Source organism: Stegodyphus dumicola, chromosome 2 (genome assembly GCF_044657685.1).
Source record: "Stegodyphus dumicola isolate Sdum_Otavi_A_Nest chromosome 2, ASM4465768v1".
Classification (NCBI taxonomy): domain Eukaryota; kingdom Metazoa; phylum Arthropoda; class Arachnida; order Araneae; family Eresidae; genus Stegodyphus; species Stegodyphus dumicola.
Genome location: NC_140769.1, coordinates 35734347 through 35761132, shown reverse-complemented (window position 1 = coordinate 35761132; position 26786 = coordinate 35734347). Strand labels below are relative to the sequence as shown.

General features: G+C 29.7%; 1 protein-coding gene across 3 annotated transcripts in view; it reads right to left on the bottom strand.

The window, feature by feature from the left end:
* Window positions 1-1299: 1299 nt before the first annotated feature.
* The window catches only part of LOC118186865 (uncharacterized), a 181386-nt gene continuing 155899 nt past the window's right edge, over window positions 1300-26786 (bottom strand). The window contains exons 7-17 of one of the 3 annotated variants that reach the window (XM_035357033.2): window positions 25963-26050; window positions 25697-25855; window positions 23281-23450; window positions 18940-19119; window positions 16941-17254; window positions 14766-14966; window positions 12204-12306; window positions 10834-10896; window positions 10670-10742; window positions 6091-6525; window positions 1300-3715 (exon numbers count right to left, since the gene is read on the bottom strand). In XM_035357033.2, coding sequence (XP_035212924.1) covers window positions 3518-3715; window positions 6091-6525; window positions 10670-10742; window positions 10834-10896; window positions 12204-12306; window positions 14766-14966; window positions 16941-17254; window positions 18940-19119; window positions 23281-23450; window positions 25697-25855; window positions 25963-26050 — 1984 coding nt within the window. In that variant the 3' untranslated portion in view covers window positions 1300-3517. The remainder of the gene's footprint in view (window positions 3716-6090; window positions 6526-10669; window positions 10743-10833; window positions 10897-12203; window positions 12307-14765; window positions 14967-16940; window positions 17255-18939; window positions 19120-23280; window positions 23451-25696; window positions 25856-25962; window positions 26051-26786) is intronic. The other 2 variants (XM_035357035.2, XM_035357036.2) reach the window with 2 other exon arrangements.

Below are 26786 nucleotides of genomic sequence, written 5' to 3'. Positions count from 1 at the left end.
TTCCATGTGGCTATAATTTATAATGAAATAATATAATCATACATATTTTATAACAATTTCGTTTCATCTTTTTGTCCGACTGTATGCTCTGTATCTTTAATTTCTGAAGAACTAATTTTAAATTAGTAGGTCTGTTTTACTATTTAGGTTAAGGCTGAAACCGCTTTAAGCTGAAATATGCGCACCACAATGATTGCAATTTCTTTTAAATCTTATGATTTAATATTTTTTTAATATTAAAAACATTTTTGAAAATTTAATACTAAATTCTTTACAGTGTTATAACCTAGATTGAGGATTTTAGCCCAAAAGGGGTTAGCCCAGAAGGGCTATTAATTTTGTTTTGGCATTTTGCGATGAAAACTTTAAATATCTGTTTCGCTTTTCAAATTGTTGCCACTAACTATTATTGTCCTGCGTTATATTTAAAGAAATTAAATAATGAAGAATCTGCATAAATGTATGCATGTTTCTTACATTGTGATAAAACAACGGTACCTAGAGCCATCCAATTTTGAATAATGTACGTCTCCACCTGAATATGGCCATCTGGAAGCCCAAATTTGGAATTTGTTTTATTATCTATTTGATATTTTGTAAACCATTTACGAGTTTTCGATCAAGAACCTCAATGATTTAAAAGCGAGCAATAGCAACACTGTACAGGGGAAAAATTATCTCCAGTGCATGAGACTGTGTATCGGAAATTCTAAAGATATGCTCTTTTAAATATTGCTGTTGAACTAAATTTTATGGTTTAAGTGTGAAGAACATGATACTTAATAAATAAAGGCAACACACAAAATGTTAAAAAAAGGCCCCTTTGGGCGTAATAAAAAATCTCAAAACTTTCAGATTTTTTTAAAAAATTAATTTGCTTTTGAACTGGTTTTTATAACAATCCAACTCAAATTCTCAGTTTTACATGCTTTGACATACTGGGCTGCAACTTGAAGATTTTAGATTGCCCTTTTTAAAAATATTTTTATGGTAAGTGTTTTTCTCTAAAACAAAAATTATTTTCCTTCAGAAAGATTTGTCTGAAAGTTATAACTCTATAATCAATATCTTATTTGTACATTAATTATGTAGATATATTTTAAATACTACAGCAGACCTCAATTTTTCCATTAGATTTGTCGCGCAGCTCTAGAAACAAGCAAAAACTTAATATCTGCTACAGAATTACTCTATGTGACATATGCATACTAAAAATGCAAGTAAATTGACACTTTGTTATGTTCTGCAAGTAGGAAAAATTATTCCCACATGCAATAAAAATAAAATTTAAACAACAAAAAGAGATCAATTTAATCTTTATTCCATAATGATTTCAATTTTCATACAAAATGACCTAAGTCAATAACTAATTACAAAATACACAATTTACAAAATGTTTTGTCAGAGAAATTGAAATTTATTACATATTGAAAAATGACAATGAATATTCATAAAATTATGATAATGAGGAGAAAATAACAATTATATATGGCAAACACAAATACTATCTTGGCACAATCATGTTCAAATATTAAATTAGCAACAAATTAATATAAAACAGCTGGGCTATGTAGTTTGAAATGCACAATAAAGCATTCTTTATCTTGCTTTATTATACATATTTTTATATAAAAAGCTTAACTGCAGCAATTTCATTAATGTTTAAGAGCTATATTTTCAATCTGTTGTTTAGAAGCAAATTCTATTTAAGTAGACTAAAAAAAGATGTTGTATCATAGTCAAATAATGCGCAAATACAAGATTTTATGGAAGGAAACGTACTAATACTTTTAGAATAAATTTTTCTAAATGTATTTTGAAAACTATATATTGCAAATATCTATATTAAATTACTAATTATCAAAACTAATTTTTGACACTGCTCAAATATTTAATTTTTTGTTTAAAGAGTTTTTTTTATTAAATGACTATGTTACTAGAAATTAGGCTTTTACTTGCTCTTTAGTGACTACTTAAAAAATTATTAAACAGATGCCTTACTTCTATAGGCTTATATTTACAGATCAAAGAAATTAAAATTCAGCAAATTAATCAAATATATATAATATGACATAAAATCATCTGATGACTTAACTGAATAGTTCATAATTTCCAGCAATCAGATCTTTCATATAAATTTTAATACTATTCATTTCACAAATTTAAGCATTAAATACATTAATTCTCAAGAATAGAGAATCCCAATTCTGTTATTTAAATAGAATTAAAATTATTATTAAGCATTTAATGGCAAAGATTTCCCGATATTTTAAAACTTAATTTACTATAAAAATGTTGTTAATGAATAAGCAGTCATGCCTGATCTGACTGTATTTAAGAATAATTACTTCCATTTTTATTATTCTGATTACTGCTTATGATAATTAAAAAGAAAACTATAAACTTTAGTACTTCATTTAACCTTTAAAAATAATTTCTTTATAATAAAAATAAATATAAATAGGTATAAATGAAAATAAAAATTTGAATTTAAATTCATAAATGCATATTGTACTTAATTGGCTATTACTATAATGAATAACAAACCTAAAAAAAAACAACAAAAACAAATGCACTTTTGAACTATAAATATCGTTATCCATGAAACTCTACCTTATTATAGAGCAGGAAACGAAATTCTGAAATTTATAACAAACAGATCTATAAAAATTTGTATATAGATTAGAAAAAAATGTACCCTTACAAAATTACATCACAGTTATTCTGGAATAGGACAAGGTGGAAGAGTGATTATAAACAGTTGATGCTGACATATTGATGTAAAATTGTAGTCAACTTATATATTATTAAAATAACTTCATTTCAAATATGAAGTTAAAATTTTCTGGAACACTTCCTGCCAAACAATAAATCTGTCTATGAAAATGGATGGAATATATATAACTGTAATGCCTCCAAGCCAAACCAGCTCTAATGCCCAAGCATTTCGAAATGAGGCATGTTTCATTTAAGATCTTTTGGAATGTTTATGAAATTTTCTGGATGAAAATTAAGTGTTATTCCTTTTGCATAATAACCATATAACATATAAAACAGATGTAAATACACACAGTATGAATATATAGCATATTAAGAAAAATGTAGAAAAGAACCATTTAAAACAGAGTTGAAATAAAATTTTGCATAAACTAGCTAAACTAGGCAATAAATTATTAAAATATATGAAAAATGCATGCCTCACAAATGAATGTTAAAAAGAAATGTAATACATGACAAAAACCTGTGCTTCTAAAAAGAATTTTACACATAGTTAGGCCAGCAAAATAATTAGAATTAACATTGCAATTTCTTACATGATATCACTGCTATATACTCAAATTAATCCTTTTCATCAGAGCTGCATTTCAATTTTTTGACACAACGCTTTTGCTTTATATACACAGTATGATTTAAAAACACACAGAAAAGGGTGGGGAAAGCTGACAGTGACATAAAAAATGGCATTATTTAAACACTGAAAATACATTTATAGTAGGAAAAAAACATTTTATTCATCTTAAAGTTCAGTGGTCATCACAGTGCGACGAATTGTTGTTGGATTCTCTGAAGTTACTCCATTGCTACTTTCTACAAGCCAAGGAGATAACTGAGAAGCATTTGAAGATACCCTCTTAACTGCCTGGACAGAAATATCACGATTGCTGGCGGAAGATACAGAACGTGTAACAGGATTTGCTCCAGCAAAAGATGTTTCCTATAAAAGTTAAGAGTAATTTTGAAGTGCCATATATATATATTTTTACAAGGATTTTAAAACTGGAAGAAAATGAATTTATTCACAGAAATAAAGATTTTTAACTTAAAAGACAATGAAAGTAAAAAATCTGCTAAAAGCCTGCTTTCCTCTGTTATAGCCCATTTTTATGATCAATGTTCTGCTTGTTTAGATAAATTTCTGATATCCCTAATGTTTTCACAGTTGAATCCAGATAAATCTTCACAAACTACTCTTTAAAAAAAGAGGGGGTGAAAGATTTCAGACTTTTATGCAGTGCAGTTTCCAGATTTTAATCTCTCATGCTTCAGGTCATAAAAGACAAGCACATTATTATAATAATGTGCAATCAAAAATAATATATGCATTGATTTCATGAATTTTTCTAAACACAAAATTCATTAAATTTGCAGAAAATGTAAAATAAATAAAAAATATCAAAATTTTGGCTTGAAGATCCACATGTTCACATATAACACTATGTTCATATGCACATTCAAAATTTGGCAGTTTTGATGCCACCTTTCGACAACATGACATACACCTTATAAGTTCTTAATTTAATATCAAACAATAAACAAAAGTTCAAGGTGCCCCACTAACAACCAAACTTGATATTTTGTTAATAATTTTAATTATAATAAAATATTGCCATCAAATTTGAACAATAACACAGTCATTGTGTGAGAAATGAAAAGTGTCTGTAGTGCAAGGCTTAGTTGTCATACACAAAGCAGCAGTACGCCAGCCAGATGGCATATCTAGCCACTCTGTTTCCTACCTAAATAGACTTTTGATCTTATCATATTTCTGTAATTTGACTGGAGATGACTACACATTACCACTGTTGTTTGCGTGTTAGTGTACATGTGTGTGTACAATGGGGAAAATGTTTCAATTTATTCTGGAACAGCAAGTGTTTATTATCTGCACTTATTGGAGAACAGAATCAATTACGTCATATCAAGGACAACTCCTGGAGAAGGTTAATAGCAAACATCTGCCAAGTATATCCAGCATTTGGGCCTAGTGAAAAAAATTGGAAATTATATGGACATTACGGATGGCTGCCAACAGGTTGTTCATAAACTTCAGAAGAAATGACCCAGAATGATAACAACTGACTGTTGGTATGCTTAAAACTTTGTAGAGACATTATTTCGAAGCAGAAGAGATGAAAAATGAGCATCCTCCTCGCTCGGAATCGAACCACTGACCTCTGGAATACGTGCCCAGCGTGTAGACCACTACACTACGAAGGCATGCTAAAAAGGCGGGAGAAGTACCATATATACTCCCCCTCTTAAAGGTCGAATGGAGTTTTTAGGGAACCCAATCCCCAAATCTGGGTGTAGAGAATCATCATTCACCACCCTTTTAATTCGGGCACTACTGTAGAGACATTAGGTTATTTTAAAGCAGGAGAGATGAAAAATGAGCAACGTCCTTGCCTGGAATCGAACCACGGACCTCTTGAACACTAAGCCCAACATGCTGACCATTAAATTACGAACGCATGCTAAGAAGGCGGAAGAAATACATTATAACTCAATGAAGAAAACAATCTGTTTTATACAAATAAACAATCAACCTTAGATGCCTTCGAATCAGCAAAACGAGTCAGACAGAAACGGCCAACATACTGGCAATTTGCAGCACGTTATGATGCAACATATAAAAAAAATTATATATAATGTACATTAAATTATTCATATGTTAAAAAAATTAACTAAAGATCAATAAACACATTTTTCATAAAAAACAATGAAAAGAAGTTTCTGAATAAAGAAAAAGTTATTTATATTAATGAGAACTTTAATATATACAAATAATTAAACAAGACAAAATACTGATTTTGAGTTAGTAATACATAAAAACATATATAAGTTTTACAGTTAGTAACCAATGACTTTTATTAATTTTCAGAAGCCTATTACATTCAGCAACTTTAAGCCATGTTGTACCATTTCTTAAAAATGATCTTGTAAAACCAGCATAAAGGAGTGATTCTTGAGAAATGTTTCACTCACATAACGAATATACCAAAATGCTGAGCCTAGTATCATGTTGCAGAAGCTCAGCAAATCAGAAAGAAGGCAGATGATCAAAATGCTCCTTTACTAATGCAAGTAATAATGGATTTCTACTTGACATTCAAGTCAAGCTGCTAACTGAAGATAGTAACATAATTATGTATTCTGAGAAGAGTTGCAGCTAGTTCCAAGTCACTGTAAACTTGTTCTGAATGTAATAAGACTTTTACATACATTAAATGTTAGTAATTAAGCAAAATCCCATAAATTGCAACCCTTGTTAGTTTCCATGCAGTTAAAAAAAATCAGTGCTTCACTTACAGTCACAACACGAGGTTTTTCCTTATCATCTTTCTCTTCAATAGGACATGGGGCTTTTGCTGCACACACATTTTCAGGTAAGATAGGTGTCTGACATGGTGAAGTATCAGAATGTAACCCATTGTTATTACTAGAATCAGCAACAGTAGAAAGATGCATAGATTTCATTTGCTGCACTGCATCCTCAAGCAGTTTAGTTAATTCAGCTGATTTATGAGGTGTTAATTTAGGAGGACTTGGAATGTTAATAGCTGAAGTCCCATTGATATGGGAGTTTAATTCAAGTGGAGGAGAAACAGAAGGTAAAGATGACTTTATAGGTAAAAGTGGGATAGTGTCATCATTATGATGCTCTTGTTTTAAAGGTTCTAAGGGAACCGTCACTGTTCGAGGGGGTGGTGTTGGTTTTGCAGCAGTTTTGGTGGGTTGTGGTACCTGTTCAAGTGAATGGATGTCAAAAAGTTACATTAAACATCTATTTTATTCAACAGGAAACATAGATTTAATATGATAATATATAATGAAGTTGAATGCATTACGAATAGTAAATTTTTTTAAAGTTCAAAACAATAAATACTAAATCAATATTGCACTAGAAATAAAAAGTATACATAAATAGAGAATTTGAGCAATTTCTTCATAGATTTCAAATTAAAAACAAATATATTAGGTTATGAATTTAAAATTCATAAAAAAATTCACAATAATATTTTAATCATCTACGAACATCCCTGAAAATCAACTGGTAAAATCGCATAACATAATCAAGTAGCAAATAACCATCTGAAGTCATAAATCTTAATTTTAGTTGTTAGCCCTATGTGAGAAGTAGTTGTACAGACTAAAAAAAAAAAAAAAAAAAAAAAAAAAAAAAAAAAAAACGGTATAAATCTTTCCTTAATCAAAAATGCATTTAGTAGCAAGCTTATCTATTTTTGATAAACCTTGCTGAAAATGATCAAAAGTAAACACTGGAGGATCAATTAACTATGACAATATACAGAAAATATGAAGTTAACTTTTATTTTATTATTTAGGCAAATTACACAAAGTATATCATCCAACATTCCATCTCAGTTTTGACTAAAAAAACACCAGAAGGTAGAATCTAAGGGTCATCTATCTCACTGCCATTACCACTGATCTCTAAAAAGAAATTAACTACTTAGAGGACTTTAAATGTCCCCACGAAGGCACTACAGCCACAAACATCCAGGCCTTATCTGGATTTCGAGTTTGAACTCAATAATGAGGGAATGAATTAGCCTGCACAAGCCACCATTATGGCCAGGTGGCATGCTAGTTTTTATATAACAATTATATTAGCTTTTGGCTACTTTATATAACAATAACAAATTTTTATTCATACAGACTATAATTTTAGACTATTTTTATTATATCATATAGACTATAATTTAGACTATTTTTATTCATGACTTATTTAATGGGAGTAAGGCTGATCCCCAGTATTGCAGTACAAATAATCTTATGAATATAATCCTCGATGAAGAAAAGCATCTTTAAATATATCAAATTAACACTTTCTTTCAAATTTGGTAGAGTAAAAAATAAGTAGCACAGTACAAAGTCCATAATCCGGACTCCTCAAGACTTCGGTGATTCCGGATTAGGGGTTTTTCCGGATTATAGATCATCAACTTAAAATTGGTAAGATGGCATGTAAAAATATGAAACCATAATTTATGAAACAAAGAGCAATTATGATCTAAAGGGTATCAAAATTTATAAAAAAAAAAAAAAAAAGCTTAATATTTATTTGTTTACTTATTCTTTCAATGTAAGTTGTTTAAGTTGCTTCATTTTTTTTGTGCTAATACTTTCTCTTTAATATTATAAACAGACATAGTTCAGTTACAAAGTTCCACTGTTCAAGTCCTGTAATTGCTCTCAATCAAAACTTTTTCGTTTTCAATAACCTCTCTGTCACTTAATTGGAGCATTGTCGTCGCAATGAAAAATTTCAGTTAGATCATCTTCATTTATTACTGCTTCTCCATATTTCTTTACAAAATCCAATAACTGGAAAATTTCACCTTTACTTTGTAATGTCCGAAAACCTTCAAATTCGCAGCTATCATCTTCATCGTTCTCACCATGAAATATGGTAGCTGGCCATAAATTATGCCAAGCATTTTTTAACTTATCTGGAGACACATCCTCCCACGATCTTGCAATGCTCCACACAGCAGATTTTATGCTAAAAAATTTTAAAAAGTCTTGAATAGTTTTGCCATTGTTCAAGAAATTTAACATAGATTTTAAAAATTCTACTTTATATTTGCATTTCAATGTGTGCACTATTCCCATATCTATAGGATGAATGATAGATGTATAATTTGGAGGGACGAATAATACGGATACATTATCTTTCACTAAAACTTTAAGTGAAGCATGCGCCGAACAGTTGTCAATATATTCTTGAGTCATCAGGTAAACCAACCGAATTCAAATGTCGCCGAGCCTTGGGTATAAAATGATTTTCAAACCAATCATTCATCAACACTTGTGTCATCCATGCTCTTTTTATTTGTGCGATATATAATGGGGAAAATCGTTACTCCTGTAAATGCTCGAGTTCATGCATGTTTCCCGATTATGAAAAATTTGCACTTGTGCGTTCTTGTAGCATTTGTGCACATTAAAATTGTTAGTCGCTTTGGAATCTTTGACACCAGTTGGAGCCTTTTCTGTAGAGGTTGCCAAGGTATTTTGCAGTACATATTGCTAGAAAAGACCAGTTTCATCAGCGTTGTAAATTTGTTCTGGAGATCATTGTTTACTAGAAATGAGTTCAATGATTTCATCAGTATTCATAGGTATAGTAAATAACTAAACCAATACAATTCAGGCTTAATTCAGCACGCAATAGGAGCAAGACAAAATTTTTTGAAACAACCTGGCTTTCGTCAGCAGTCTTGTAATACACAGCCAATAATGTCTAACGAACACTATTAAGCTAGGGTAAGATTATCTTTACTGATTATAAGGCATTTCAATTAATGTATCAGACTGCGCTGCTCCCTGATCTTCTAATTTGATCTAGCTTATTATTTTTGCAGACTGTTATTATTACAACAATTTTATAAAAACTAAGCTTGAACTTACAATTATATTGAAAATTTCCAATTCTAGAGTTACTAAAGGAATGTAGGCGATAAAAAAGCAAAACCATGTTTCGATGTCCATTAAACAATAAGTGGAATTGCTGCAAAAAATGGATAAAGGCATATCTGTCTCAAAATTATGCGACAAGTATGGCATTGGAAAGTCCATGGTATTATGACACAAGAAAAAAGAAAAAGGAACTTTTTGAATTTTTTGTGGAAGCATCTTAAACAACTTACATTGAAAGAAATGTTTAATAAAGTAAACAAATAAATATTAAGCCTTGTTTTTGTAAATTTTGATACCCATTAGATCATAATTGTTCTTTATTTCATAAATTACGATTTCATATTTTTAATTGTATAATTTCTGCATGCCATCTTACCAGATTTAAATTGATGATCTATTATCTGGAAAAATCCCAAATCCAGAATCGCCAAAGTCCCTACCAGTCCGGATTTCGGACTTTGTACTGTACTTCTATATTATATAATTTAGGGAAAGTTGTAAAACATTATTAAGTTCTAAACATAAAATTTTATTAAATAACATGAAATTTTTGCCTATGAGCATTTGATAATCTTAAAAAAATACTTAATTAAAAACAACAACAGATACTACTTCAAAGAAACCTCACAAAAATAATTTAACAAAAGGGTAGGTATTTTAATTTTAATTTAGTAAGTTACTATTTCCATTTTTCTGTTTCTTGTGTATAATTTTGCCGACAATAACACAGTAGTGATGAGTTAATCATTAAATATTTTCTCAGGAGGTTCTTGCATCTTGCATACCTGTTGCATTCCTGCATTAAACTAATGTTTTTTCTCCAATTACATAGAACAAGTAATAATTCTCCTTTAATCAATTTCACAATCCCTTTAAATTTATACCTCCCCATTCACAAAATCTAACAAATCTGAATAATATTAAAAATAGTATAAACAATTTTATACACAAAAGAAAAATAATTTTGTTTCCTCTTCTTTCTTTTTCTCTAGCACAATAAACAAAGTAACATATTTATTAACAAACTATACCATACAAACAAAATAAAAATATAAAAACAGTGCTATATTTGCAGTAGAAAGCTCTTAGCTCTAAAGCAGAATTTAAAGATTACCAAAATTTTGTTATCTTTTTAAATATAATTTATTAGTCAAACTTTTTACTAATTAGATTTATAAAAACTTTCATGCTAAAATGAAGCATAATATTTTCCATATGTCACACATACTTTAAAAATTACTTATTAATTTCTATCATAGATATATTGCAAATGAGCAGAACAAATGTTTAAACTTAAGTCAGATGATTTATTTCAGCACAAAATATTAAAAATATATTCAGAAAATCAGGATTACTTTTAATGTTGTACTTCAGTCTCAAAGACATATCAGTTTCAGTAACCTTCATATAAATACATAAAAATACAGAATGATATTTTACTTACAACAGAGAAAAATGGATTGGTAGATTCCTTTTCATTTCCTTCAACAGGAGATAACCTTTTTGATGATATATCCCTGCAATAAAAATTTAATTTGTGCTATTAATTTACACTGGAATAATAATAAAACTTAAACATTATATTATTTTTAAATATACAATACTTACAAACTGTTTACATCCTTTCCATTAAACATTAAAAGTGTTTTATCTTCAGATGGTTTACATTCCCTGAAAAGATAATTTTAATATTACACAGCATTTATGCATTCTACACTGGCATTTGTATTAAGTGCAGTTACAGTCTTCTAGCCAATAATATGCATTTTCCCACATATGAAAAGTAAAATATATGTCACATAAAGCAAGAGGCAAACATTACTTCATTTCTTCTTTAAAGTTAATCCAAACATCAAGCACACACAAAAAAGATTCTCAAATTGTCTTCATAAACTATGGTATATTAAAAGCCAAAATTTAGAAACACTATACAGGATGAATGAAATGTCTTTCGTTGTCTATGTTATATGTTATGTCCCCCCTTAATCTTTTTTTTTATTTAAGAGACTACGACATATATTTTTGGATTATGTGGCCTAAATACCTCATATGTAGCATAAAATACATCATAAGTTGAATAACATAAAAATAAAAAATAAAATTTAATATCTTCAATCATTTATTTAAAATCAATGTGATTTTTTTACACTGGGATAATTTTTTTACTATTTATGACAAATAAAGTTTATAATTGTTACATGCTATATTATAAAGGTGAGGAACAACAATAAGTGAATTTCTATGAAATTTCTTCACATATTTCATTTTAGAATAGGATGATGAACGTATCTTGATAAGAAAAATGGAAGCAGCCTTTGTGCACACTTTCGTAGTCTTGTATTTTTTTGGGGGGGGGCATTAATTTCCAAAATTCAGCATGCTCCCCTTATTTCCTCTCATATTATCAATTATTCAGACCTTCTTCTTAATTTACTGTTATGAATAAAAGAGAGTATAATGATTAATCATTATAAGTAACAATTATAATTATTAATCTTTCTTTAAAAATCTCTTTCTCCAAAAATATTTTGCTTTCCTCAAAGACCTAAAAATATAAATAAATCTTCTTTAGTGCAACTTTAAGTTCTGCTTTTACATTTAAATAATATATATCAATCATCCAAAAAATTTCATAATCCACAGGGAAACACATTTCACTCTTCCATGAATATTATTTAATTATAGTTAGTTAAAGCTATGGTTAATTTTTAAAGATAAATGATTTCTATTGCACTAATGGTTAGAAATTTTGCATGCTTACTTTTATACACATAAGCACATTTGGACACTTACTATTAAATGGACACAATGACTTTTAAAAGGAAAAGAATTATAGAAAATAAGACATAGATTATGAAATTTAAAATAAAATAAGACAGGTAAACCCCCTGCTGACTATATATATATAACTCCATTAATAAGAATCTTTCAAATTACTTCATGCATGCATTGTTAATACACATAGCAAGTTCTTTTACCCATTGAAAAGCACTGTTCCCTTATTCTTATCAGAATCAACATCAAGAAGCACTTTTTTCTCTTTCTGTAAATCTACCAGCAGTGATGCTTTATCACATGGAACTGCAATAAAAAGGGAATAAAACTGACAATGTGCTATTTAGTTGCTAAAATGTTACACATATTAAACGTATTATAACTTTCAATGCAAGCTATATAATCATCAAATTTTATCAAAGGTCTTAGCCTGTATATAAAAGATTTGCATAGCAAAGAAATTTTGAAAACTATTTCAAAATATTCCAGGATTACAAATGTGAAATATTTCCTGATAACAACTTTAGGTTGATCTGTTTGGCTCAAGCCATCCAATACCTGTGGAGAACGCATCTTGGCATTACATACATGATGGCGAGAGAACTTTCTCAGAGCCTCACTGAAGCATCTGGAACAACAGTTTCCAGACAGACTGTAAACAGACGTCTATCAAAGAAAGTCAGTGATAGGTGTTTCCCCACAAGAAATCACACAACCCATTTTTTGTACAGTCAGCTATACCATTCTCAGACATAACAAGACTGGGAGTCATGTCCTCTTTAATGAAAATTCAAGATTCAATACACAGAATTTTCAAGTGTCTTATCTAGAGAAAATCTGGAACCTGCTATCAAACCTCCATATAAAGGAAATCAACCACTCTGGTGGAAGTGGAATACTTGAGTGGGGAGGCAACATGTTGGACGATTGCACAATATTGCAGGTGTTCAATGCAGACACTGTAACTAGGCAGATTTAGAGAGATGAAGTTCTTGAACGTTATGTGAAGCTTTTTTGGGAAGCTACTGAAGAGGACTTTTATGGACAATGATACGAGGTCACAAGTTCAAATGGTTAACTATTTTATGGAGAAAGAAGGTATTAATTGTACTGTGTGGCTAGCAAAGCCATGGATACAAATCCCAAACAGCATGTTTAGAAATCTCTAGGAAGAGTTATAACTGATATCAACACCCTCCCAGGACCCTTGTGATATTAAAATCCTTGCTTTTAGAAGATAGGATTTTTTGCTATACATATTATATAGTATGAGGGTCTCTTGTGACAAAAGTTATGGGTGGCTCCACTCCTAATTAGCAGATCACTTTGTATTACATGTCATATTACATGTCATGTTTTTGTCTTACCTGTATATTACAAAATGTTTACCACCTGTATATTTTGTTACTACTAATGGCTGTCTTTTCATATTGTAAATTTGTGTGCATATTTATCTCTTGAGACATCAAATTCTGTGTTTGTAAGCTTCATCTTGGAACACTAGTATAAACATACATCACTTTTCTTCAAAATCAAAACTACTGTACTTCACAATAGGTTCTTTTAGAAATACCCAAATGATTGGATATGTTATACAGATGCTAAAAAAGTAATAATACCAACTTTTGCAATAAACCAAAAAGATGAAACTGTGCGCAGGTAATATATTATAAAACTCTCCTAATGAACAAGTAAGTATTCAGTTACAAAACAGGCTATTGTTAACTGCCTGGCAGTTCATTTTCTAAGGGGGGGGGGTAATTTCTTTCAAACAGAAATTTGGAATATAGGTGTTTCAGGAGTTTGGGAGAAATAAGAGGTTATGCATACAACAAAACGCTCCACATAGCAAAGGGTTTCACTACAAAACCCCAAATTTCCAAAACCTGCTATGAGAAAGATATATTTTCTTGATTTTAATGTGAAAATGTCACTGGTACTTAATACCTGGATTTGCATATTTTTCATATACTGTCTTAAAATTTTTGGCTATATTTTAAGATGAGCATATATTTATTTTCTTAAAGGTGTTACAGAAAATATTCTAAAGCATCCATATATATATGGCCTGGCTGGTATGAGGCACTTCTATTTAAAGTTTTTTTTTTTTTTTTTAAGCAACCTGAAACGGAGGTCTGATGCCATTTTCCATTACAGATTTCAACTATATTCAAAATCAGAAGTATTTTGGCCTGATTATAGCAAATGCTATAATTTTAATGTCAGACATACATAGTTTGGAGTCACTAGTGGAATATTTATTACACTGCAGAGCTAGTCAGCATGATAATAACACTTGAATATTTTTAAAAGAGCAGAATTGTTCAAATTTCAAACTAAATACAAAGTAATTATGGCTAAATATCTCTTACGATTTTTTTAAACTACAGCTATATGTTATTATAATATGAACACAATTACTATTATTAGTGTAAAATAAGCTACAATATCTGTTAAAGATAAAATACCTTTATATTTAAAATAAAACCCTAAGTTTACAAACATGAGTAATATACAGAGTTCAAAATCAAATTTATTTTCTAATTAGTCTGAAGGGAAAAAAATAGTTTCCCACACTGAACAATCAAATATATGAATACATAAAAATAGCAAGCTACAATGGATATCTTTTAGAATTACCACAGTAGAAATCAAAAATGCTATTTCTTAAATTAATTTGTTTTATTTCTCAAAAGTAATAACAAAGAAGAGCAATGGTGAACCATACAGTGAAAAAATTTTTATTACAAGAAATAAAATATAACCTTTTTTGTTCTCCTCTTCCATTTTTGCTTTTAAAATATTGCATTTCATCTGGTCTGCAGGAATAGGTTTTGCTCCACCAGATATTTTCATTTGATTATTCTTTAGGGTATTTGTATCCTTATTCACTAATGGAGTTATAGTCTGCAGTGATGTAGATGGCATTGGATCTTTACCTTTCTTGCTAATTAATGCATCAACTTCTGAAATATGATGAAATGAAAATTAATTTTTTAAAAAATTAAATAAATGAATAAAAATAAAAACTAGTGACATTCTACTTAGGAGCATTCAGTAATGTAAATGCCCATATGAATTACTTAAGTAAATTAAAAATCAAATATCAGAAAATTATGAGAAAATGCTTAAGAAAGTATAAACAACAATAATTCAATATGCAGCAAAGAAAGAAAAAATTGCTTAAAAATTTTGATAAACTGAAAATGTAATTAATTCATAAAAAAGAATAAACATAATAAATTTTTTTAAAAAATTATGATTTGTATACTTTGGAAAATTCTGGACTTCAAGAAAGTAAATAACTCAGTCCAGAAAAATAGTAAAGTAAACAGTAAATGCTTACATCACAAAAATGCTCAAGAATACTTAAACAACAGAACATTTAAAATTTACTAATTGACAAATGATAGCCAGTTTGACTTGAAAAAAAAAAATATATTGATTAAAAAATTATAAAAATATATATCCAATTTGTTATCAGAAAATACTTTTCTTGAGAAATTACATGCAAGGTTATTAAAATCAGAAAATTTGTTAGTAATTTTTTTATTAGCTACACTTCTCTAATTAAAAAAAATAACATTAAAAAAACATTTTTACAGCAAATACTGAATAAGTTACTACTAAACACCTTCTTATAAACTGAAATTCAACTAACACAGGCTTAACAATAAATGTCATAATTGCAAATGAAAGTAATAAGGAATGACTGAATTCACTAGTTAGTCTGAACAGTAAAAGAAAAAAAAGTATTTCAATTTAAACTTCCGCATAACAGTTTTACTCATAAACTACATATTTTGAGCATTCAAGCTACTTGGCCTTATGTCTGCAATTGATATGAAGAAATTTGATTGATAGAATAAAAGTTATTCAGTTTTCAATAGATGTTAAAGTAACTCATTTTTTTACTGAACATGGAAATTTCAAGAGATATTTAAAGCAATTTGGACTCGGTTCCAAGTGCTTTGTGCAGCTGCAGTAACGACAATGAAGAAGCACATTCTTCTTGAGCGCAACATTATTAATTAAATGCTTAGCTGCTGAAGTAAAGGAAATGTTGTGAGTGAAGTTAATGTACTGGAAGACAAGAAGAGCAAATGCAAATGATTTTTGCATGGCTATGCCATTTACAGATGAAAAAAAACTACCGCTAAGAAACAGGATAGAATTACTAACATGTCTTTGGAGATGACTATGTTGCCAAAAAATTGATCTGGAAGAAAATGTGACAAGGTATAACTGATAAACGGCAATTTGTCTCTCCCATAAAAGTTTTTCCATCTGAAAACTATTACAAAATTACAAACAAAAGAGATTACTTTACTACCTTAAAACTGAAAATGCAAACTGAAGATTAAAATGAATGAGATAATTGAATTAAAAGAACTGAGATTAACTTTTGAACAAGGATATATCAGGTGCAAAAGTTTCCCAGATAAACAAGATATATTGCTGAAATGAAAAGAAATCCATTACGAAAAGTCCCATCATTTCAAAGGAAACAGACACAGTAACTGTTATTGAAGACATGCATTTTCATGCAACACACAATTTATTTTAATAAACAATAAATATACAAATAATTTAACAGCACATTTTCATAGTGCATGGGTAACAGAAATTACAATTTAAAAGATAAAGATCTTGTGCCCTGTAGACTGTCAATAATCTGAAAATAGGCTATTTGGAAAGTCAAGTGGATCATACATGATAATTCAGTGCAGTAACAATGCAGTCAAACATCTTTATTTTTATTAGACAAGAATACATCTACTGAATGGAAACAAGGAAAAGTATTTGAAATGTTTTTTCAAAGGGTTCAACTAGCCAATGGTGAAAAGTTTAGTGAATAAAGAGGTTACATTTTTTACACATGAAGTGAAATTTATAGAATACATACGATTTGAGTGATTAAACTTATGACAGTAACTCACCAGTTGAGTCAATGGGGTCTGCAAATTCTTTCTTTTTATTGGATAGAGATACCAATTCATTATTTATTTCTATACTTTCAGTGCATGGTTTGCCTTTTGTTAAGGATTTGATCAAGTTATCCAAACGATCTTCAGCAGTTTCTTTAACTGTTCCATTTGACATCGGTACAGAGTTCTTGGGCAAATCTGAAGATGTGGAAGGCTTGGGCATACTGGTTTCTGGAGCAGAATTTGCTTCAGTAACAGTTGATTTGGAAGGAGTAGCTGCATCATCCTTTACTGGCTGTGCTGGAGCAGGAGAGAGAGGAAGTGCACTAAAAAATATGCAACAAATTACTTAAGAAAAAATTTTGTATTATGTAGGCAATATACAAAAATTCTTGGTTAAAAAAATAAAGCTTGATTTGCAATGATTTTTAACTTTACGATTAATTTTTAACGTACGATTTAAACAGTTATGTACAATTATTGAAAGTTTAGTTAAATTTTATTAATAAGTTTTGAAATTTTGAATCTACCTTTCAGTTGATCATGAATACCTATGTTTCAAGTTCAAAGTTTTTAAAATGTTATCATAGTAATAGCATTTAGCCACATATTTTTGAAATATAAAAAATTTGTTTCATTTAAAAGTTTAGAATATACTGGAAACATAATAAAATTTTTAAATAAAATTTACAAACAAATTTTATGTAAAGTTTGGCATATAGTTCTTATTAATGTAATTTGAAGACCAAATGAGATTTTTCCATCAAATAATGCATTATATTAATATACCTATGCTTGGCAGTATTCGAAATGGAGAAATCAACGTAAGTTTTCTGCTAATATATGATAATCACTTCATATAAATATCACAATTCTATCTATTATATTTTGATAATAAAGTTTATTTTAAAAATTGCATGCTAATTTTTTTCCTATAAGTGTTTGTTAATTGATTGAAGCAACACATGAGGACTATCTGCTACGAATACAGTTTCTTTTATGGTGGATCTTTTTCAGGCAAAGAATCTCATACACAAGGAAAAGCATGAAAAATTCATGCAAGTAAATTTATTTGGCAAGACATAAACCGGACTAAACTACCAGTGATCTTAGTCATTCAACTGTTGAAGAATGCTACTTTGAAGACACCTTTCAGTTGATGGTTATTAGAAACAGTAACATACATGTATGATTACTAGTACTATAATTCAAATTATTGATTTACTTTTCATGTTATATAATATTAGAATATTCTTAGCAACAACTTGAAGGGCAATCTTTAGACAAAACTTTATGCGCAATATCTAAACTGAGTTGCATTTTATTAAATCATATTTAAATTCTACTAAAACAAATTTTGTATGTCAGTGCAGTTAACAGATTTTGTATGCCTTCCATATTCAGTTTTCATTAGATATGGAATATAACAATAATAGTTATTATTCAATGTGGTTATATCAAATTCAAATGGCACTCATTATTTTGTAATGTTCCTTAATGACTGCTATGTTTAATATGCTTATATCAATTTATACTAATCATGAGTTAAACCTGTTGACTAATATTGATGGAAATATAAATGTAGCAGCTCTCTAAATTACTGCAACATTTCTTTCTTTTTCTTATCCCTTTTTATTTTGCTGATTAAAATTCTAATGAGTTTTAAACATGCAATTAAAAACTCTAGATGTTCAAAAATGCCAGAAAACTGCTTACATACAGAGAAACTTTTTTATTCCAACATGTCTATGAGCTCAGATGTTACTCAAGAGAAATATGCAATTTTTGTAAGTTCTCTAACTACATTGCACGCACTCTAAATGTAAGAAATAAAACTTTTAGCATGTATGAGTAAAAGATATAGATTTTCTCTTTAAGTAGAAACCTTTACTATATGTTAGGCAAAAATGCTGACAATAATTCCCAAAATTACATATTTAAAATGCAACTAAAAACAAATCTTCCAAATAATTTAAGACTACAAATAACATAATTTGGTTGAAACTCATACCTTAAACCTCTGTCTTCATTTCGGCGAGCCTCAGCAAGAGCATCAGTTATTTCTCTATCTCTTTCACGATCCCTTTTACGATCATGTGTAGGTCGACGAGAATATCTCTGACTTGGGCGACGATCAAACTGAACAGTTCTCCGTGCTCTATTCTGTGTTGTCTGATATTCTGTTTTACCACTACATAAAACAAAACACATAGTTCAAATTATCATTAAATGAACAGATATGGAAAACAAAATATGAATTAATGTTCTTGTTTCTTGGGTGGGGAACATACATTTCTACAGTACAAAGTCTGAAATCCGGACTCGTCGGGACTTCGGCAATTCCGGATTTGAGATTTTTCCGGATATTAGATCATCAGTTTAAATATAGTAAGATGGCAAAAACTTAATATTCATTTGTTTACTTTATTAAACACTTCTTTCAATGTAAGCTGTTTAAGTTGCTTCATTTTTTTGTGATAATACTTTCTCTTTAATTCTGTAGACAGACATAATCTCTTGTTTAGTTACATTGTTGAAGTCCTGTAACTGCTGTTTCGAGAATTCCAACTAGTCAATCGAAATTTTCTCATTTTCAGTAATTTCTCTGTCATTTTCTTCACTATCAGTCGTAGTATCTTCTGGATCTAAAACCATACTACAAATTTCGCCATTAACTGATTGATGATTTAGAAACATTGACATCACAATGAAAAACTTCTTTTATATCACCTTCATTTATTACCACTTCTCCACATTTCCTTACAAAATCCATTAATTGGAAAATTTCACTTTTGTTTTGCAATATTTGAAAATTAGTTTCATTGTTGTTCCGTTAAATTTTATCTTGCTCCTATCGTTCACTGAGACAATTAAGCCTGAATTGTATTAGTTTAATTATTTATTATACTTATGTCTATTTCTTGCACATGCTTAAGGCTTATCAGAGTTCTGAATAAATAAATTCCTACATATAATTAGGCCTTATTGAAGGCTGGCGCAAGTTGTCATGCTTTGATAAACATGCGGTGATGAAAGGAAAGTATAATAAATAATGATTCACAGGTTGGCATCAGATCAACGATGTATCTATGTGGAATGTTTCGGTTTGAGATGTGTGCCAAGCAGATATGCTGCAATGGAGCCAAACTACTGATCGTACAAATTTATGCTAAAATGATTGTTTCTTCAATAACAAGGTATTTTATTTAGTGTCGAAGTGAAATTAAGAATCGGGACTCTCCAGATGTTTTATTATACGTGGAGGGAGGAATCAAATGCTCATGCGTAAAGCCTACGAGAAAAAACATTGTTGATGGTTTTGAGGTCCAGATTTTAGACCATTCCGCATAATGGACGTCCGGATTTCGGACTTTGTAGTATATACATTTTATACTGCAAAATTATGTATTTACCATCTTTTATATTTCTGTATGTAAACATTACGCAGTCTCAAATTTAAAAAATGCAAACAATTTCTTTCCTCTCTTGAGTGTGAATTATTATCATACACTATTTTAGAAAATTTGTGTTAGGAAATTTCAAATGCAGTTTAGTTCAATAGAAGATCAGGATTTTAGTTTGCAGTGCAATATAATTTTTGAAAACTTGCATCAAATGACATATTAGACTTAATAAGTAAATGGAATTTTTTAATAATTACACACATTCGCAATATAAAACAGTTACAGTCGATAACATATTTTTGGTTCCGGTAACCAAAAATTTCTTTCAGCTATTTTTTAAAGAAGAAAACCTCTAAGAAGCAATAGCATTAGTGTCAATAATGCATCAAATAATTTTAAAATAACTTCCAAACAACAGATAATAACATAATTTTGAATGTAGTAACCAAAAAAATATTTCATTAATTTTTCAAGGAGAAAGCTTGATGAATAATGCCACTGATGTTATACCTTTATTAAAAGCTATAATATTTGTGAAAATATGAATTGAATATGGCTATCACTGTAGAAATGCACTTGCTTTTATCAAGTTCTTTAACTCAGTTATCTTTTGATATTTAAATTAGGAAGATAGTAGGCAGGTATAGCGATTAATAATAATAATATTATTATTATTCTCATCTTGCAATTCAAAGAACCATCCCAAATTTCATGAAAGCCCCTTTTTTTAAGAAATTTTTATCTTTTGTTGAAAAAATTATCTGAAATATTTTCAAACTCAGTACTTTCAGTGATCAAAATTGCAGGAAACACATCTAACAATTTTTAAAAATGTATAAAATATTAATATTAAAATCAGCAATAACAGAGAGGCCTTATGCCTGTCCCAAACACACTTTACAATGGTAAGAAGCTGCTACTACAGAGTTGAAATTTTAATTCAAACTTTGAATTTTTGCCGTTTCCTGGCCTAACAATATGGCACTGATTCTGATATATGCATGTACAAGAGAAAAAATGCCGGCAGGGAAATATAAGACAATCGTTTTATGCCAGATATAACACTAAATTTCCCACTTCCTCAACAGCACTATAATGCTAAAACATCAATAGATTTTACTGTCCTGTGCCTTCTGTCATCTATTTTCAAAATTCATGAGGAAAGGAAAAATTGATGTTCTTGTTTACTGCAGTTTCTTATTTTCCTTGCCTATTCATTTAAATTCAGTGCATAAAACTCTTTCTACACTCAGGGAGGTAATTATATTGCAGATATTAGTCCAATAATTACAAAAAATGTTTGAATTAATTAGATTAATTTTTCACATTTAATTCTTACTTTTTCAGAATTTACCTAAAAAAATATGAAAAAAATTCCTATTTTAAGATTCAAACCTTAATTTTCAGCTTTCAGTTATTTCTTAAGATTTCAAGTCAGTTTGAAGTCTTTTTTTAAATGCTTAGTAGATTTCTGAAATATGGGGAAATTTTTTTTAAGCAATATAAAATCCATTATCTGGCAGGCATCAATAATGAATGATCCTTTCCAAAATCTGAAAAAATGTTAAAGGATGCAGTTTATTAAGGTAGAAAAAAAAATGTGTATGTGTACTATACAAGTATAATGTATTGAAATGCCTCCACTTTATATAGAAATCTCGATCCAGTAATAACATCATTTGTTGTATTGTCAGAACTGACCAGTTTATAAACACACATACTAGTTTTAAAATACATATTACAATGATTATTTAGTTGGGTATAAATAATTTGTACAATTCCTATTTCACATGTGACACAGACATAGAATTGGGGGGGGAAGGGGAATTCCACGTGAAATTTCCCAAATTAATCTATGAATGCCTTGCATATTTTGCCTCCCTTCCCTGCTGGAATGATACATTTATCACCTTATTTATGCTTAATCTACTTTCAACTGCATTTGTTAATGGTTAATAAACGTAATGTTCATACAGGGTTTATCCAGAAAATAGTAGGACTGATTTTTAAAAAATATTATTCACAATTTTGACATACTGACTTAAAAGCTTTTAAAATGTGTCCTTTTGCATCAACACAGTTTCCAGCAATTCTGCCAAACACTGAAGGGTTCCTGGAACACAGAAGCTGGAATTCTCTTCAATTTCCTCATTGCAACCTCTTGAATGGCCTAGACCGAGCCATGGTACCATCTTTTCATGACCCTTTTCAGTTGGGAGAAGAGGAAGAAGTTTGAAGGAGAGACATCTGGGCTGTAGGGTGGCTGGAAAAGCTGTGCCATGCCATGTTGGTCAGGAAGTCTATGACAACAAATGTGGTATAGCTAGGTGCATTGTCCTGATGGAGCCTCCATGATATAGCAATTGCTGGATGGATATGGGCGACTCATTTTTTGAGGCTTTCAAGTACTGCCACATAGAATGCAGCATTCAAGTTTGACCAGGCGGTACAAACCCACTTCTTTACAGTCAAAAAAGATGATCAACAACAATTTCATCTTTAACTTGCTCTCTTTTCTCCCTAAAATTTGTTCCACTCAAAAAAGGACAAAAAAAAAAAAAAAAAAAAAACTTGATTGACCATGGCATCATTACCATAAACAGTTCTGATCATGTCCTGGGTCTTACTTCCAGTTTTACTCAGTGTGACACAAAACTTCATTCTGGCTTTTGAAAGGTATTTTAAAAGTAACCTCATTCAAGTCAAGCATCTATACAAAACGCAAAAATTTATTTTAATACTGTGAGTGTTAAGTAACATAGCACAAAACTGTGCTTTAAAATAGCTCAAAACATAAGATTTTACATTAAACAAACATTTTGCACTAGCACAGCACAAAACTGGTGTTATACATATTTCATCTAGATGTTATCTAAAATTTAAAATATGAGGAACACTGATTATGCTATATATAGCTGTGCATACAATCTGAATCTTAATATACATACCTATATCTGAACCTTGAACCCATACGAAAGAAATTCTGTCTTGCTGATGGTGGTTTCTGGCCACCTTTCAAGCGAAAGAAAGCATGATGTTCAACAGCACATTTCCACAGATGTTTACAAGCTTTCTGATTGTGCAATCGAAAGACAAAGGTGTGTTCCTGCTCCCGGCCCTTAATTTTTATAACAAAAATGTGAATGTTAATGATAAACAGATATTTTAAACTATGAATACAAAACATTTCAAGCTCAGAATTTCAAACATAAGTTTTAATATATAAAATACTCATTTAAAAAAATTACTTTTTAGATAGCGAAGAATTTTGTTTTAAATACAGAAAAAAGATTCATCTAAAAATGGTGATAAGTATTAAGTTTTATTCAGGGAGATTTGTATTAACATTTGCTTCAATACAGATTACAGTGCATAATTTTAAAATATATATTACAAAAAGAACAAACTGTGAGATGAAATAATGCATATAAATTCTACTTTTGCTAAGTTTACTAATAAACTTTTCAATAAATACAAAACCGAGCACAGAGAATTAATTATGTTTATAAACAAAGAATTTTCTCAGTATTCTCATAATGATTGCTGCATACTTTGCATGAAAAGTAATGTACCACAGTACCAATTTCAGGCAAATTATATACCATTTTTAAGTTTTTAAGCTGCTATTTAAGGGCACCATTTAGGCTCCTTTGAAAGGCACTTCATGAGATGCCACAGAGATGATATGATATGTATTCTTATTGGAATGTAGGTTTCTTTTAAATAAATAATATTACGATAGTTATTGGTAGTTTATAATATCAACATTTGCTATGTTTTTCATTTGCTATGTTCTTACTGTAACCATGTCCTTCAGATATTAAAGCATTTGCATAATTTTCCCCTCCAATTTTTGTACGATAAAATTAGTAACAAAAAGGAGAGAAAATATGCAAGTAAACACCATACTTTTAATATGTAAAAAGAAAAAACAAACAGTCTAAATAACCTAAATGTAATTCTGCAAAAAAGTACTTGAAAGCATAATTAAAGAAGAAACAAAACATAATACAGTCAAAAGTCTTTAATCCGGACTCGTCGGGACTTCGGCGATTCTGGATTATCGGTTTTTCCAGATTATAGATCATCAGTTTAAATCTGGTAAGATGGCATGCAGAAATTATAAAATTAAAAATATGAAACTGTAATTTATGAAATAAAGAGCAATTATGATCTAAAAGGGTATCAAAATTTACAAAAAAAAAAAAAAAAAAAAAGCAAATTAATATTTATTCATTTACTTTATTAAATATTTCTTTCAATGCGTGCATGCGCAAAGTATACATTACACATAGTCGAAATTAGAAAATTGCAACCAGAAAACTATTTGATGTGTATTCATGATATTTATAATGATGAGGAATTGGGTTTGAATCATATCAAAGACGGAGTACATCGAGATGAAATACTACATTAGTAAGGAATTATAAGCCGAATAAAATAAAAACACCTGCCCTGAAGATAAGGATAGCACTGACAGATCAACTGACAGTTCATTGCGCGCCGCGTCCCCCCCCCCCCGGCGGAACAGTGTGAAATTGATAAACATATTTCGGAATGGTTTGAGAATCAAAGGATATGCCTTTATCCATTTTTTGCAGCAATTCCACTTTTTGTTTGATGGACAATGAAACATACTTTCGCTTTGTAGATCCTTTGGTAGCTCCAGAATCGGAAATTCTTTTTAACATATAATCGAAAGCTCAAGCTTACTTTTATAAAATTGCTTAAACAGTCTGCAAAATATAATAAGCCGGATTCAATTAGAAGGTTAAGGAACAACGCGATCTGCAACATTAACTGAAATAGATAATTAGATAATTTTAGCTTAGCTTATACTGTCCGTTATACATTAAACACGCATGTGTAAATGCATTATGCGCATGCGTGAAGGTATTATGTGTGTGTGTTAACACATTATACGTTAACGCATGCACAGAAAGTTTGTAGCATTGAGGTCCGGATTATAGATCATTCCGGATTATGGACGTACGGATTAAAGACTTTTGACTGTATACAAATGCCCAATTTTAATACATTTTTTCTTGCAGACCAATTTGACACATTAAGTTTAATAAAATATTTAACATATAATTCACTGAAAGCAAAATACTAATTTAATACTGTGTTTTAAAATGAAAACATTTTTGTGCTGCTGAAAGTTACAAAGCTTCATAAATTTATTTTATTTCTCTATTCTGTTATTTTCATTATTTTTTAAATAATAGAATTCTAATTTGTTTTGTTTTATTTTGCTTACACTGGATTAGGATAACTTTTATGACTAATTTAATAATAAGGCTTTTGTGATAAAACACCACAAATGATTACAATCATTTTAGACAGTAGATACAAATAACTTACCTCATCATCATCTTCAACAACCACAAGTGTTAATTTTTTTGATTTAAAATCTAGTCTTGTAATTTTAGGCCAAAAAAACAAACCAATTTTAGTTGTATTTTCGAAGACTAGAATTCCTGTAGGTGTTAGACCTAATGAATATTCATTGCCATCTTTGCCCTGAAAGATAAAACTTTTATGTATGGCACGAAAAAGATAAAAATGGTGCATACACTGATTAGTAAGAATATTTTTATAAAAAGACTTATACATGCAGCTATCCTTACCAGAACTGTATGCATATCTACACCATACATTTCAAGCCATTTTGCTTTGTTTAGGTAATTAAGTTCTGCCTGTGCTGGAGTCTGACCACTGGAAAATTAGAAGACAGAAAGAAATCAAACTAAATTTTCTTTTAATATACACAGCAAATATCTTAAAAATTCCATACATCATCAAATATTTAACAATCATAACAGTGCATTTTTCTATTATTGCTAATCCATAATATCACAAAAATAAAAAATGCATAGCATATTTTTCATTTCTGAGAGATTGTGGATTAACAAAGAAGTTGTTAATAGCATTCAATTTATCTCCATGATATTAACAACTTATGACATCATTTAAACTACAGTCCACCATAAAAGAACTAGCAACCCAGCAACAAATGCAGTAAGATTGTTTTTTATTTTATCCTAATAAAACAGGTGTTCTTTTACATTTACTTAAGACAAGCTAAAAAATTCCATTCTACATCAGAACTTCATGAAAATGAAAACAGATACATAAACAACAGGTACCTTCCTAATTTTGGGTGTGTGTGTGTGTGGGGGGGGATAAACAAGCTTTTTCAATCATTTCTGAAAATGTAGTTGCTATCAACTCAAGAACAAAATAGAAGTAAATTCACAGGAATAATTCTCATACTGTTCAATTACTGGTGCATGAGTTAAATTTTCAAAACATTTGGTCATATCCCAGCTCAACCCATACAGAAAATTTTATGAATGGACAAATCAGATGCCACCACAAAAGACATTTCAAGTTTTTATTTCTTTTTGCGATTAACAGAGCGGCTAGCCCACTGGGTTAGGTGTTTTGCAGC